We start from the raw sequence: 12,098 nt of genomic DNA on the forward strand, positions 1-12,098 counted from the left end.
GGCAGCCCCCGCGGGAGATGTGTAGGCAGCCGCAGGAGCAGGCGGAGAACTGCCCCGAGGAGGCGGATGCCTTTTCCTCCTGCCGCCTGAGGGTGGTGGCTCGTAAAGTTAGGGTTGAATGGGGAAAGCAAAGCCTGGTCTTCCGACTGTCCTGGCGGTAAATGTTGGTAGCCGCACATGTCCCCGTAGTTACTACGTAATCCTTCGGCCGCCAGAGAGGGCTAAACAAAATGAGCTGCCCTCTCTTTGTGGGAAGAAGGAGGGAAAGTAAGTCTTAAAAATGCCCACAATTCTATTGCCATTGAAGACTAGCGTAGCGTGAAGAGGAAACGTTCAAACATGCCTTCCATAAACTAGAAATCAGACTTGCTAGTGCTGTGTGGGTACATGTTACTAGCGTGTAAACCTAGAAACAAGGATTTGAGCAATTTAAGGCACAGTTTGGTGAACAGTTGAACAGTTGAACAAAACAAATAAGTGCCTAATTTTGACATGAATTTCACCTCCATAGTCCATTATAATCCATCCTCTCAACTTCTTCCGAGGACTCACATTTTAAAATCAAGAAATGCCTGTCACAGCTGCAGAGCAGCCTGACAAACATGACTCTGTGCAGCAGACACTTGCCGAAAGTCAGAATAATTCAGGGGAATAACGTCTGCGCTCAGTTAAAGTGTTAGTAATTAAAATTCCAGTAATGAAAAGGAAGTCTGGGTTATTGACCAACCTGCCCTGTCTTCCTTGGCTAGTTTGAAGACTAAAGTGAAGCCAATACTGCAGGTGAAGAGGCAGAGGCTTCTGGTTCTGTGTTAACAAGAGATAACAGAACAGAAGCAAAAGTCACTTGTAGACACTGCTTAATTTTATTGCTTTTACACGGTATTTGCATATATCGTAGAGAAGAGCAATGCTTTAAGAACCATTCATTAAGGAGTTTTATCGTGTGTATTTCCTTGATTGACTTTCTACAACGTCCAATTGTTTTGTCATGCCACATGACATACTGGAAGTTTTCTCTGGCAGCGATTCAGGTTAAAAAGCTGACTGTCTCCACAGTTGCTTTGTGGCGACAGATCTTTGTACCACAGCTCAGCACTTCCTTGCGTGTGCTGGTCCAGTTGTTTGTGTAACTGTGCTGCAAAGTAGGTCAAGGAAAAAAAAAAAAAGCTGAAAATTTGAAGGTGCTTTTGAAAAGGATTAATTCACATATCCTATTTACTCTGCAGTTTCACAACCAGTTTGAGCCAGTTTGGCTGTGTGGTGCCATGAAAAATTGGTCTCAAATTCCACCCTTGTATTTCCACGCTTTTCCTTGTGTGGGTGCTAGCCCTTGAACACAGTTCTTCCTTAAGGGTCCGTTTTCAGTGAGAACAGGTCTCTGATCCGGTTCCTCAGCAGCTGAACAGTCTGCAGAGCTGATGTAGGAGCAGCAGCCATCCAGCCTCAGACCGTGTTTGATCTGCTTGAGAAGCTGGAGAGTACAGACAACTGAAGGAGCAAAACCGAGGCAAGATTATGCTCTAGAGTTGAAGAATGAGTGGTTAAAAATAGCAGTTATCAAACCAGATCATCCAACAAAGGAGTATCAACACAGAACTTCAGCCTTAATATGTTGTGCAATGTTAGAGGATCTCAGGTCCCTTTTCTTGGTTTAGTTTCAATTATGACAGCACTGTGCAGTGCTAAGAGTCCCAGTGCACGTCCCTGTCCCAAGGCTGCTGCACTGCTGTGGCTACAAAGAGTTTTGAACTATTTCTTTGATAAATTTAATACATGATGTGTTTGCAGAAAACCTCCGAGGATTTGAAGTGGGCATGCCCTAGCTTGAAAAGAGTTTTTTCTTTGTCTTACAGAGTATTGTTTTTATTTTACTAAATTAGGCTGCCAAAATGCTGTTCCCCTTCATACATTAACACCAGGAGCAGCTTGGAGTTGCAGGAGCAATGGAGTAAAGGAGAAGAGAATGCAAAGGTGCCATCATTCCCATGTCTGATAAACCTGACCTTAACACTATTGGGAATGAGTCTTATTTAAATATCTGTTGCAGACCTAGTATTATTCACGCAAAGATCTACCATCATGCTGAAAATCCTGGCTTCCGAAGATGGTTGTAACTGATGGTTCAGTGACATTAACATCTTCCTAATTGCAGTAGGATTAAACTGTAAATAAAACCCAGTCTCTTTAGCAAAATAATAATAATAATAATAATAATAATAATAATAATAATAATAATAATAATCTTTTATTTAGATTGTGTTCTGATTATTCAAGTATATTAGAAGGTATTTTCAAATTACCGTTTTCCAAAGCTCCTTCCAGACACAGCTAAACTCTCAGAGATCTTTTAAAACCAGGTAGTGTTTGAAGCAAATGAAGAATCTTTGTTTTTTCATTATTATTTTTTTCCTGTGCCAAAGATCTGATTTACCAGTTTGTTTCTTTACTTGCATACCTATGTATTTAAATGGTATACCCACTTTATGCATGTGGAAGACCAAACACAGGGTTTTAGCATGCTCTTTTAGCTTTTGGGTATGTGTTTTAGATACCTCTATAATATTCATTACAAAAATGTGCCTTTTATTCCCATATTATCTGCTTTTATTCTTGAGGATGCAGTTCCCAATGGACTATTCATATAAGTAATCCTCATTTAAATAAGAACAGTGGAATTATTCATGTTACTAAAGAATAGCTGTATTTCAGAGGATTATATCTGAGTGAAGCATTCACAGCACCGTGCAGAAATCTGAAAGGGAAAAGAGATTAATCTGATTTCAGAGCACAATTCTTGGCATTCTGTTCTGTAAGGTTACTTACCACTTGTTCTATTTTGCTGCAGCTGGATTCTTGCCCTATTCAGATTACTAAATTGCACTACTTAATTTTTATTTTCAAAATTTCCCCTGTGCTTAAGAATTACAATTTATATTTCATAATTTATTTTACAGCCTCAAAACTTAGAGGGTGTGGTTTTGTGATCAAAATACAAATTATTTGTTCCAGTTAAGTCAAATTATATTAACATTTCTATTCTGGGATTAAAATATTACCAAAAATTAAAAGAGAGCTGATTGTTTCAAGGTAAATTCTAAGCACACTGGGGAAAAAGAGCCAGGTCACACACAGCAAAGTGTGTGCTATGAGGAAAACCTGCTCAGCATTCACATCAAAGAGTAAAAATGTCTTTTGCCATGGATGTACATTAAATTCTCAGCTTCTTCCTATTAGCACAGCCTGGTGAAGTCTGATCTGCACTGCCCCTGTTCAGAACCTCCTGTTCTTACATCCTCGCAGAGCTTCTTACCCATATTGCCAGATATCCACAAGATGAGGGCCTAGAGCAACCCATTTATGAAGTTCTCCATCCAACAGACAGAGCCTTAAAAATCAGTTGAGGCTGCAGGCCTCACCTGGAGGAGATCTGGAGAGTTTTGGTGACAGAATAGGGGTGAGGGTGATGGCAAGGCAGGCAGGTGCAGTAACCTCAGACAAGGACACAGTCCCACAGTACCCAAACAAGACTAGGTCCAGCGATGCTACCAGGTTCAGCCCACAGTCCAGGGATCACTAGGCAATCCATAGCCTTGAGACAGGGCCAAAGTAAAGCCAGAAAGTTTCATAGACTAGGGAAGATACAGTATACATACAACATTGCTCAAGCAAGAAACAAGAATGAGAACTTTAGTGTCGTGGTTTGGGCCAAACACTACAACAAAAGGAACATCTACATGTCTGCTCAGTTAGTTCCCCCCCCTCGCCCCACACACACACTCTCACTGGGATGAGGAAGACAAAGCTCTTGGGCTGAGACAAAGGACAAGGAGGGTTCTTCACCAAATAAGGTCCCGGGCAAAACAGACTCAACTTGGGGAAAAAATAGTCATTTAATTTCGCTAATCAAACACACACAGGACACACACAACACCAAGAGCAGGGCTTGCATATGTCACCCCACCCCTCCCTTCTTCCTAGGCCCAGATCACTTTGTTCCCGGTTTCTCTCCCTCCTTCCCCCCAGCGGCACAGGGGGACAGGGGATGGGTTTAGAGTCACTTCAGAGGCTGGTGGTTCCTGCTGCTCCTTCCTCCTCAGGAAGAAGGATTCCCTACAGTCCTTTCCTACTTCCCCACGGGAACCAGGAACCCCGATTTTTCTTCAGCTTATCCTCAAGATGTAGGAGGAATCAAATCTGGTGCCTTCCCCACAGTGCTCAGTTGAAGTGGAAAAAGTACCCAACTGTTGGTCTTAGGGGCACAAGCAGCAGGTGCTTGGTGATGTTGTCTTGGTGGGTGCCCAGGTCTTTGTAGGTCCTGCATGCTCCCATGGCTGGGTGCAGTCCCATCAGAAAGTTGTTCTTGAAAAGAGCTTGGCAAAGGCAGCAGAGGTCCCCACGTTTTTCATGCACTTGTGACCCTGAGTGTCATCAGGGTCTGGTTTGTCCTCCTAGTCATCCTCCTTCCTATCCTCCACACTGCCGAAACTTGCCTGCTGCTTGCTGTTGTCAGTCAGGGCTCTTCTGCCTGGGCAGCCAGTAGAGCCCAAAGAGCGCAAGCAGGGCTTCAGCAGAGGCCCAGAACCACCAGTGCTGGCAGGCAGCGAGAAGCACACCTTCCTGGGGAAACCCATGTGGCTCCTGGCTCCTCTTCTCCATCTCCTCCAGCAGCCAGGTCATCTGATGACTTTGCTGCTCCTCAGGCTGCTGCAGGATGTCTTGGGTGACCATGTCTGGCCAGTCACCCACCCTCAGCATGAACTGGAAGATGCTCAGCAGTGAGGATGTGGGTGATGCCCAGAGCCATGGCCTGGAGGAGGAGGGAGAGAAGGGGCTCAGCAGAGCTGGGTTAGAAGGGAGACAGTGGCTGGGCCAGCAGGGTCAAGGAAATGCAAGGACCCCACCAGGTTGGGGTGGGAGAGGGGGTGAAGGAGCTGGGAGGCAGCAAAGGCATGGGTTGGTAAGGGCTGTGGAGCTGGGGGCAACTCCCCTTGCCTCCTGGGCACTGGCTGTGGTTCTCAGTCGTGGGCAGCTCTGCACCCAGCCCCAAGGGCAGCACCTGACCTGCCCTACTCCCTGCAGCATGTCTTTTCTTACACCTCTAGTGGCTGGAGAGGCATACTGTCCTGTCTGTTTAAAGGTCTAATTTAAAAAGTATTGCAGGAGTACCAGGTAAAGCTAAAGATATTAAACAAAAGGAATGTTACTTTATTTACTGTCTTAGTACAAATCAAGAATAACTGCATTCTGACCAAGTAGAAATAAAGTGTCTGCCTTCAAAATCCAATTCAAGGGAGCCTTGAGATCATTAAACTGGGTTTAAGTTAATGTCTCCAGTCAGGAACATTTAAGCTCTAAAGGATAACTGCTAGAAGTGGGAAAAGGGCTGTGGCAGAAAGAGGCTAGTGACATGGTTAGAAGGGAAATTCATCTGAGAAGAGATGGTAACGCTTTTAGGAAGAGAGATGCCTCAAAAAAGGCAAATGGGTGTCCTCTGCTAAAGGCAATTCTGTCTGCAGAGTAACACTTCTGTTAAATACCACCATTATAGAAAGGGGTAATGACTCTAGGATGGGTGTTGACATAAGGAGTTATTCCAAAATGACTCAGGCAGAATATTTATTCCACTATACTTAGTCCAGTTGTCCTCTGCATATAAAGCTAAGTGGGCCATCTTGACTCTTGGTCTGACTTGAAGAAACAAAGAGCCTTGCAAGAAATCCGCCTGAGCTTGCAGAAGAGGAAGAGTGGCAGGGCAGTCAGCTGGGATCAATCATAAAAGAATGTTTTTGGGTTTTTTTGCTGAAATAAAATTTAAAAGCTACTTACTGTTTTTTTTGATGGAATAAAGGGGGTTTTGGGCTAGTCTTAAATTTAAGAGGCTGATAGAAGTGTATTGATTGTTAAGGAGAAGAGTGAAAACTTTTTAAAAATGTGATGTCTTTTTTTTTTTTTAATAAAGTTTACATTTATGTTTTTGCCACAAGCATCATTTTAGCTTCTTACATGTGCATATACAACTGTATGCAATGAAAAATGCCATTGCTTTAAAGCAGAGCTTCCTGACTTAGTTTGTACAGCCGCTGTCATCACAAAAAATGTTGAGCTGCACCACATCAGTCTCCACAGTGGCAGCTTCTGACTGCATGCAAAGCTGTACATGCACTGTAGGAGATGTGGTTCTACCCTAGGATTTCTCCTGAGTCCTCTGCTGGCCTTTGTATACAAGGTGGAGGAGGAAGAAGTATTTGGTCATTGCCTGTCTTCTCTGGGATTGTTTTAAAAATGCTCCCACCACATGCAGCTTACCTGCAGAGTGCCTGCTTTGGGGCTGAATTTTAATCATGCACAGATATCAAAGCAAAGGCCAGTGAAAGCATCACTTCATACTGTACATGAGGAAAATGAAAGATACAGAAAAGTTAAAGCCAACATCTGCAAGAGCATTAGTGCTTAATTGTCACTGAAATCAATCTAAGCTAGGAGTCTAACAAGCAATGGGCATTTATGCTCAGGTGACACCTGTCCCTCCAGCACACGGTGAGTTGTTCATGCAAACATAAAGTATAGAAATACATGACATACTTTTTCAACTTTTACTTTTAGCAGACTGAAGCCTCCCTTAATGATCAGAAATATTGCCACTGCTTAGAGAGAACCACCAGATGATTGCCAATGCCAGAGTCTCATAAGGTTTTGAAAAGCAGACTTTATTTAATAGGCACATCATTGCTTTAATAGCACTGGGCTGCACAGCTCACTTCACCATTTGTAAATGGTTTTATTTGATTACATTGCATTTCCTCAGTGTCGGTAGGATTCAAGTAAAAAAGTTACTGCTTTTATTTCTCTATCATTTTTCAAGATGGAAAAAAAACACAACCCAACAGTACAACAGCTACCGCACAGGAGCGTAACACAGACAGAACTGCCTGAGCTTCAGACAAACTCTTAATTTCAACACTGGACAGTTAAAGACAATCACACTACATTTGCTCAGATGGCATTTTGTATTATGCAGGATAGAGATGAATGTTGCCCACCAGTACAACAAGGGACTTACACTGAGAAAGTTCTTATACTGAAAAACAAAGACTGCCTAACACAGACAAGAATGAGGGTTTCAAAACAAAACAGCTCACATGGAATTAGCTTCCCTATCATTTCTGATTATAAAAGTTATACTCCCTCAGCTGTAAAAGTTAAAGGCTTAAAATCAAAGTACTGCTTAGAGAACCTGCAATTTAATCAGCTTTTCAGCTCATCCCCCCTCTTCCCACTATATTACAATTCTTTGTGATAAGAGAAAACAATCTTTAAGAGAGAAAAACATAATCTGGATTATTTTTGTATTTAAGTAGTTTACCTGGTTGATACATTTCTTCCCTGAAAAACTGCATTTTAATATTTAAATTCCACTAGTAGAAGCATAGAAAATCAGAAATCTTTAGAGGAAAATAATATTGCTCTATGAAAGAAAAAAGCATGACTTCTAACGTAGTTTTATGAACATCATAAAAGAAGCACATATGGTATAGAAACATTTTGAAAATGGAGAAATACTTTCTAAGTTTCAATGTTCTTAGGTCTTACATTCCATTTTCTGAATGGATATTTCCAAAGTTAGCATCTCGTGGGGGTTTTATATATTTCATAACATTGTATAGGACAGACAACCTAAAACTAACAAGGCAGAAATCTAGTGTGCCACACATTTTAATATACACTATTACTTTAGTTACTAGCACTTAACACTGACAATACCTACTGTATTTGTAAAACTTTTTTAAAATCAGCTTGTCAAAGCTTTTGAGAAGCAATCTGGGCAATAAGGTGGGTATACAAATATGGCAAGTTATCCAATCAGAGGTCGCTCTCTCCATACAGTGCTGATGAGAAAGAGGTGTAATCCAGAGCCCCAGGAACAGAACCTGGGCCAGTATACGGAGGCATTCTCTTGATGCAGTACTGAGCCTGCTCAGGAGGCAGCTCTCGACGTAGCTCATCTGCCAAGATATAAGGCTGGGAGGGGGGGAAGAATTGACAAATTCAGTATGTATCTTCAAAAACACAAAATGTATTCATTTGCTGCTGTGACTAAAAACTCAGATATCCTAACTACTTTCCTGAGACCAAATACTTTCCTCTGTATATTCCATCCATAATGTGTTGAAAAGGACAGTCTTACCAACAAACTCTTCAGTTCAAAACCCAGTCTCAGCTACTGATCACTGTGCAGCCACAGACAGACTGCTACTGACACAGCTCATCCATGGATAGAGAGTCAGTATCTCCAAAGTGCACTACTGCCCCTTCCACTGACAGGAAGATCCTGTTAGTTTCAAGGTCCTAATATATTTGTAATGAAAGATGTATTATTGCTCTTAATAGCTTGCCTTTATGATGGATGAAGGATACCCTATGTGAACAGTCTCGATATTGTTTAAAATAGTAATGAAAACCATTTTTTCCTGAGACCTTGGCTTTCATCATCCACACAAATTCTTACTGAGAACGTATCTGGAATTCAAACTGTGGTTCATAGTAACTGAGATCACAAAATCAATATAAACAGCCAGAATGAGAAAATCAATATAGCAAGCTTGGGCAATTAGACCTGTACTGATGTGATGTACCCATAGCACAGGATTGGTTTCCTGGCAGCACTGTTTATGGCCCTGACTCCTCCAGAAACTCTTGTGTTGTCATTATCCTCCCTTTCATCTTCATACACCACTCACTCGCCAGTGGGTCTGGCTGTGGGGAGAAAAGTATGCCAAACTCAGGAGCTTCCTCCATATACCCAGTAACTAGCTCCTCCTCCTGCTCCCCCTAGGATAAAGGTACCCCACATTGCATCTCCCTGTTGAGCTGTCAGGTCACAACATGGCTCAGAATTGGGTATAGTCTTGTGCAAATCCCCCAGGCTATGCTCCAGAGGGCCAAACTCTGCATTGAAACATCTAGACAACAGTATGACATGCAGAATGAGTTCTCTTTTAAGCAAGGCTGTTGTGTGGAAATAACCTCATGTACAATACACCCATTATATAGACAAACTCTCTGAGTCTTGTCTAAGATGTGTAGTTTTATCTTGGCACTCTGTAATACAAGGCATAGAAACCAAGCCTTGAATTCTGCACCCATTTCAGCTGAGTCCTGCCTCCAAACAAGAAAAGGCAAGTGCTCTCTTTAAAGTCTTACAGACTGAAAGCAAAGCTTCCCTAGTACTAGAAGGCTGCAGAGGACTTTCAGCAAAGAAAGGCTAAATAGGAGGGCTACTGAATCCTTACAGCCAGGAGCGTGATGACTGACCTTATCTGAAGCCAGGATTCTGAAGGAAGCGATCACTTGCTCAGCCGTGTCTGTGTCTGCCGTTTCTCTGGTCATGAAGTCAATGAAGGACTGGAAAGTCACAGTTCCTTGCCCATTGGGATCAACCAGAGACATGATTCGGGCAAACTCAGCTTCACCCTTTCACAGAATCCAAAACACACAAAAAAAATGGTCACCATAATAATAATCACCAACAGCCCATCTCTCTCATGAGCCAGCAGACACTAGTGGTTACAAAGTCTTTTTAAGCATCTTCCTGACTCAGGAACATAAATGTCAGAGTCAGTGAAATCTGGGATCTTAAAAGCCCACCCCAGTTTTGTAAAAAGGACTTGGTGCTTTTGAAAAACATTCTGTTTGTCCTAAATACATAGTATGTACCTTTCACTTAACTTTCTGCCCCTTCTCCCCCCTTCCACCCTCACTCAATGCCTGTTTAACTTGTTTTAAGTTACATTTCATTTCCCACCCCATCCTAAAAACCATTGTAATTTTGGTACTGCACAGGGAGATGAAACAGTAGCCCAAGAAGCAGTGCATTTGCAGACCCACTGAACTAAGAAGTACAGGAAACAATTCAGAAAATTGAATGCCAAACATAGGACAGTTCCACTAAAAAGGTGAATTTGGGTGAAAATGTTTAGAATAGCTAAGTGAAGGAAAGCAAATGCAACACCCAAAGGTAGTTCATGAGAATTAAACAGCATCAAACTCATTCTTCCTCATGCAGTTAAAAAAGGAAAAGGAAAAAAAATTTAATAACAGTTAAGTTAAACTTTTAAAGTTTCCTTAATTCAAAGGGCAGTGCAGCAGACCACTGAATATGGTTTTCAGGTGTCTAGTTTTACTTTTAACTTCATTTTTAATAATTTGAAAATAAAGAAAAAAAACAAAGAAATAAGAATCTAGTATTTCTAGTGTAAATTACATTGTTAGTATTCTGTCATTTTAAATAAGCTTTAGTGTTGCTGTGGTTAAGGTTATAAGCTGTTAATAGCATCGGTTGCTGTTGTTTCTTAGAATTCATACCAAATCATAACCCATTGAAATTAAGCAAGCTCTGAAATCGTCATGGTCCATCAATCCATTCTTCCTCTATTGACCAAATAAGGAATATGGAAGGGAAGGTTTGAAGAATCCAAGGTAATTTCCAGAGAGATGACGAGTTCAGACCATTGGCATATGGGATCCAGTGCATGAACAGTAATCATTGATATTGCCCAAGCAGGTCACCAGAATCATCATCAGTTTTAAAGGAGGAAGAAGTAGCTAACATATTACACACAGTAAACAGACATTTTCACCACAAAAAGTAACATTAGGAAAGGTCAGGGGAGAGATAAGGGAGAGGAAGTGAATGAGACAAGAATACAGAGAACACAACCAGAGAAGACAAAGAGAAGAGCAAGGAGAAGTTTGTTACTAAACTGTTTAGTCAGACTCAGGAGAAGCTCAAGTTGCCTCCCTGGAGGAGGTCAGCTGAAGACCTTGTATAAAAGGAGGTTGCTCATTTTTCAGCAATAGCATAACTGTGGCAATCCTGGCTCAGAGCGGGACAGTCAGAAGATAAATAAATGTTTCCTCTGTCTGGTGATATAATGTAATGTACTGATTTGGATAGAATTGTGTCATCCTAAATCAGGGGAGAGCAGTTAGAGAACTTGTGTTGAGTCTGAAGAAAAAGAAAGCTAGCAAAAAGTCTGAGGGCAAGAAGCACAGGAACTCCCTATAGTAATCTACTAGAGTCCAAATAAAACGTCTCAAACCAAGTAAAAGAAACAATCTGAACAATCTTTGAAAAATGTATAAAAAATACGGTTCCAAGTGATGCTGACAGTCCATCTAACCCAGTTTTCTTCCCAGAGGCAGGATCTTTTCAAAGCATTATGACCAATATATTGGAGTTTAAACCCCCCATTTCTTTGGCTCTTGTTATATTGGCCTATCTGCAAACAGAACAGTACCAGTTTCCTCTACCTGCAGGTCATTTCCAACCTGTCCTAGACTGATGAGGCAGGCTTTAAATTCATCAGAATGTAGATTGTCAGATTCATCCTAGCATCCCATCACAGGTCATGCATTTGGGAAGATGAAAGGAAAGAAAGGAAAATCACAGATCAGGTTAGTTGGTTAGTAAAGAATTTTCTACTCTTGTATTAATAACCATGTTTTTACAGAAGTTCATGGAAAAGTAATGTCAAAATATTGCAATGAATGATCCAAAAAGTGTACAACTTCTGCAGTTCCATGTTTTAGGCTTTTTCTTAGTCAAAGAGGGTGTTTATTTCAACTAAAGAGTTAAAACTGTGCTTCCTCTACAGGTGCATTTTTAACATTTTTGCTGACAAGGCAGTTTTTATTCTATTGGACCACCATTTGCTTTCTTCATTTTCTATTGTCATACAGTGTAGGTGAGATGCAGTACATAGATCACTGAACCTGGAGAAGACATTTTTTTCTCATGCAATTACTGATACTTCACTCTTGGTCTGATAATATTACTTAATGACTGAATATGCATGTCTTAGAAAAGAAGTAAAAAATAACTAATCTTTTGTCTAGAACCAAAATAAATGTGTAACTGACATAAATTACTTTTAGTTATCTTGATCCTTTAATGATCTTTTTTTTTTTTCTTTGAAAACTGACTTTTTGAAAGCCCCATCAAATTCTAGGTTAAAGGGCTCTTCATAACACCACATCCAACCGGATTATTGTTTTGAACCAATATTTTTTCCTATTTTGCAGGTGAAGAAATTGACACT

At 41.1% G+C, this 12,098-nt stretch overlaps 2 protein-coding genes across 6 annotated transcripts in view; both read right to left on the reverse strand.

Annotated features, from left to right (window-relative positions):
• The window catches only part of MTR (5-methyltetrahydrofolate-homocysteine methyltransferase), a 56,420-nt gene extending 51,692 nt beyond the window's left edge, over nucleotides 1-4,728 (reverse strand). Inside the window, 2 exon segments of the mRNA XM_009997596.1 lie at nucleotides 1,005-1,135; nucleotides 4,614-4,728. Of these exon segments, the coding sequence (XP_009995898.1) occupies nucleotides 1,005-1,135; nucleotides 4,614-4,728 (246 nt within the window).
• A 2,838-nt stretch (nucleotides 4,729-7,566) lies between these two features.
• ACTN2 (actinin, alpha 2) overlaps nucleotides 7,567-12,098 on the reverse strand; it is a 68,440-nt gene continuing 63,908 nt past the window's right edge. For 2 of the 5 annotated variants that reach the window (XM_009997582.1, XM_009997581.1), the window contains exons 19-21: nucleotides 11,311-11,388; nucleotides 9,313-9,471; nucleotides 7,642-8,019 (exon numbers count right to left, since the gene is read on the reverse strand). In XM_009997582.1, coding sequence (XP_009995884.1) covers nucleotides 7,861-8,019; nucleotides 9,313-9,471; nucleotides 11,311-11,388 — 396 coding nt within the window. In that variant the 3' untranslated portion in view covers nucleotides 7,642-7,860. Of the gene's footprint in view, nucleotides 8,020-9,312; nucleotides 9,472-10,362; nucleotides 10,429-11,310; nucleotides 11,389-12,098 lie in introns of all 5 variants that reach the window. The other 3 variants (XM_009997578.1, XM_009997580.1, XM_009997579.1) reach the window with 3 other exon arrangements.

Source organism: Chaetura pelagica, unplaced genomic scaffold (assembly GCF_000747805.2).
Source record: "Chaetura pelagica isolate M959 unplaced genomic scaffold, ChaPel_1.0 scaffold235, whole genome shotgun sequence".
Classification (NCBI taxonomy): domain Eukaryota; kingdom Metazoa; phylum Chordata; class Aves; order Apodiformes; family Apodidae; genus Chaetura; species Chaetura pelagica.